At 50.9% G+C, this 3,173-nt stretch overlaps 1 protein-coding gene across 1 annotated transcript; it reads right to left on the reverse strand.

Annotated features, from left to right (window-relative positions):
- Positions 1-390: 390 nt before the first annotated feature.
- Positions 391-1,792, reverse strand: LOC123046062 (cytosolic sulfotransferase 8). Its single transcript, XM_044469350.1, has one exon. The coding sequence runs from the start codon at positions 1,636-1,638 to the stop codon at positions 613-615; it is 1,026 nt and encodes a 341-aa protein (XP_044325285.1). The 5' UTR covers positions 1,639-1,792; the 3' UTR covers positions 391-612.
- Between the last annotated feature and the right edge of the window lie 1,381 nt (positions 1,793-3,173).

The following is a 3,173-nucleotide window of genomic DNA, read 5'->3' on the forward strand; positions in this document are numbered from 1 at the left end:
GGGTGCAACCGTTGGGAGACGGTAGCATGGGCTATCTCCAGCCGATTTGGGTGGCGAGCTAATAATAGGCTAGGTATGTAGGCATCGTAGCTTGTTGTTTTATCGCCGGATGTGGCACTTTTCAGTTCTTTATCACCCGTTGTGGCGTCTTTTAGATTTTATTTTGAATTCTGGTAATTTTTTAAGTTTCTTTGAACCTCATGACTTTGTCATGTTTTTATTTATTAATATGGCTGCATGCATCGATTGATGCAGAGGCCCGGGGTGATCCTCTTTTTAAAAAATATATATAAATAACAGATCTGCTAGAGATGCTCTTAGGGAAGAAAAGTGGGGTCTAGAACATGAAGGTTGCTATTAGAGTTGAGTATAATATTTAGGGGCTGAAAATGTATAAGCATCTCTATTTATTCTTCGAGAGTTCTAAAATGGGGCTAGCTTTGGAGAGACGCTCTAGTCTGTACTGCCTGGCCCCAATCCATAATTCCAAACTTGCGGGCACAATTTCAATCCACAAATAAAAATATCAACACAATATGCCGCTCCCTTGTTGACATATACTAGCGGCACACGTATGCGAATATTGAATGACACGCGGATACCGAATGCTAGCTAGACAGAGAGACCGAAACCCCTGAACTTAGCCTCGGTAATGGCGTCGATCTTTCGTGCTGTCTCCGGCGACAGATAGTTCTCCCAGTCCCCGACCAGGCCGCGCCGGAAGAACGAGCTGTTCTCCACAGCGCCCAACACAAGCTCCGTCTTGCCGCTCTTGGTCACTTCGAGCCCGGTCATGTGCTCGAACGAGCACAGCTTGACGACGGCGTCCACCGCGCCATCTTCCTCCTCCTCCGCGCTGAACGGGCGTCCGACAAACTCCGCCAGCCTCCGGACGTGGGCTGCAGGGTCCCGACTCATCTCCTCGTACCTGAAGAAGAGCACCCGCTCGGGGTTCGCCAGGTGCGCGCGCCAGTACCCGAGGGCGTGGTCCCAGTACGGCCCGGACGCCGACACGCCGTCGCAGAAGTAGTCGGCGGCGGTCTCGACCGAGATCGGCTCCAGCCCGTCCTCGGCCCTGAACTTGTTCACGAAGGTCCACGTCGAGACCAGGGTGTCCTTGGGGTCGCGGCACACGTACACGATCCTGCACGCCGACGCGGCGACGGACCTCGGCAGCGACGCGAGCGGGACGTGCGTGGCGAGGAGCCTCGGGTCTGGGAGCCCGTCGAGGTCCGGGACCCTGTTGCGCGTGTAGAGCTGGTACTCCAGGTGGCGGATGCACTCGTGCGGGCCGAGGGAGTTGAACGGGTGGCCGGGGCCGCCCGGGGGGTGCTCCTTCCGGTTGACCGTGGAGTAGAGGAGCGCCTTCATCCACGTCGTGCCGGACTTGGGCATGGTGGCGACGACGATGTCCGAGGGGCGCGCGGCGAAGCGTGCGTCGGCGACCATCGCGCCGACCATCGGAGGCAGGGTGCTGTACCATCCCTTCTCGTGGCGGTAGAGCTGGTTCGCCCTGGAGAGGCCTCGGGAGCACGGCCAGGAGGACACCAGCTCGGTGAACTGCCCGTAGAGCTCCTCGTTGGTTTCGGCATCGCCCTCTTGCGGCGGAAAGGTTGGGATGGAGGAGGAAGAAGACATTGTACGGCAGACAGCCCAAGCTCAGGTATGACCGTATGAACAGGGATAAGCTAGCATAAGGTGCATCTTATAATAGATAGAAGAGTGGCGATGCACATGGAGCATATTGCTCCCGGTACAACTTGTGTGGTGGCTGCCACCACGGCGTATACACAACTCAACAACTCGTTTTCTTATCGCCACATCAAATTATTTGGCCACGTTCGTCTCCAAAGAAGACAACAAGACGGCAGTGATGTTATCATACTTATATGTCTTGTATTTTCATAGTTTAATGGGAAAAGATTACCTTCACCCGGTGAATTACAGGCACAGTGTCTGCCGCTTCCAACGTTCAACATGTGTCCTGTGTGAAAGGAACCGAGCAACATACTACGTCCTTGTCCTTATCCTTATCTACTCTTCGTGTCCTCCTCTCAACCGTGCTCCAGGATCCCCACACGCCACAAGTGCCGCAGCAGTCGCCGCTCTCTCGAGTCCGCCGGCGGTCATCGTCGGAGGACACCGCTGGCCGTCCTTTCTCCTCTCCTCTTCCTCTCCAGCTCCTTCTTTCCGCGTCTCTCTATGCTCGCCCGAGCTCTGCTCCAGCCACCATCGGCGAGCTGCGCCGCTTTTTTATACTTTCTGCAACAAGGGCCTTATTACAAATGTCCTTCCACGCAACATCATCTCTGTTGTAGAAATTTCTCGATTCATACTACAGACGAGCTCATCTTTTCAATGTGCTTTCTTTTGCAACATTATTCATGTTGCAAAAGTTCACCCGCAACATCATCTATGCTGCAAAAACTATGAAGACGAAAAAGATCTGCAACACGGCCTCTGCTGCAGAAGTCCTCCCACGACATCATCTATGTTGCAAAAAAAAAAATCGGGAAAAAATAACGCTTCGGTGGTTTGCAACAAAGCAACTGTTGTAGAGCGAGTTGTGCAACATCTACCTTGCTACTATTCACGACACATCTCATTGCGGGAGATCACACATCTACCTTACTGCAATTCATGACACATCTCATTGGGGGAGATCTGATGGCTATTTATGCCTCAATCCAACGTGGTAGGAAACGGCGGATGTTTTCAATTAATCCACTGGTGAACACGTACCATCGTGATGTCTACTACACAACCTTTTTATTGAAGACATTGTTGGGTCTTCAAATGCAGAGGTTTGTAGGACAGTAGCAAATTTCCCTCAAGTGGATGACCTAAGATTTATCAATCCGTGGGAGGCGTAGGATGAAGATGGTCTCTCTCAAGCAACACTGCAACTAAATAACAAAGAGTATCTTTTGTCCTCAACACACCCAATACAATGGTAAATTGTATAGGTGCACTAGTTTGGCAAAGAAATGATGATGCAAGTGTAATATGGATGGTAGATATAGGTTTTTGTAATCTGAAAATATAAAAACAGCAAGGTAACTAATGATAAAAGTGAGCGTAAACGGTATTGCAATGCTTCGAAACAAGGCCTAGGGTTCATACTTTCACTAGTGCAAGTTCTCTCAACAATAATAACATAATTGGATCATATA

The sequence above is a fragment of the Triticum aestivum genome, chromosome 2B, assembly GCF_018294505.1.
Source record: "Triticum aestivum cultivar Chinese Spring chromosome 2B, IWGSC CS RefSeq v2.1, whole genome shotgun sequence".
NCBI lineage: Eukaryota > Viridiplantae > Streptophyta > Magnoliopsida > Poales > Poaceae > Triticum > Triticum aestivum.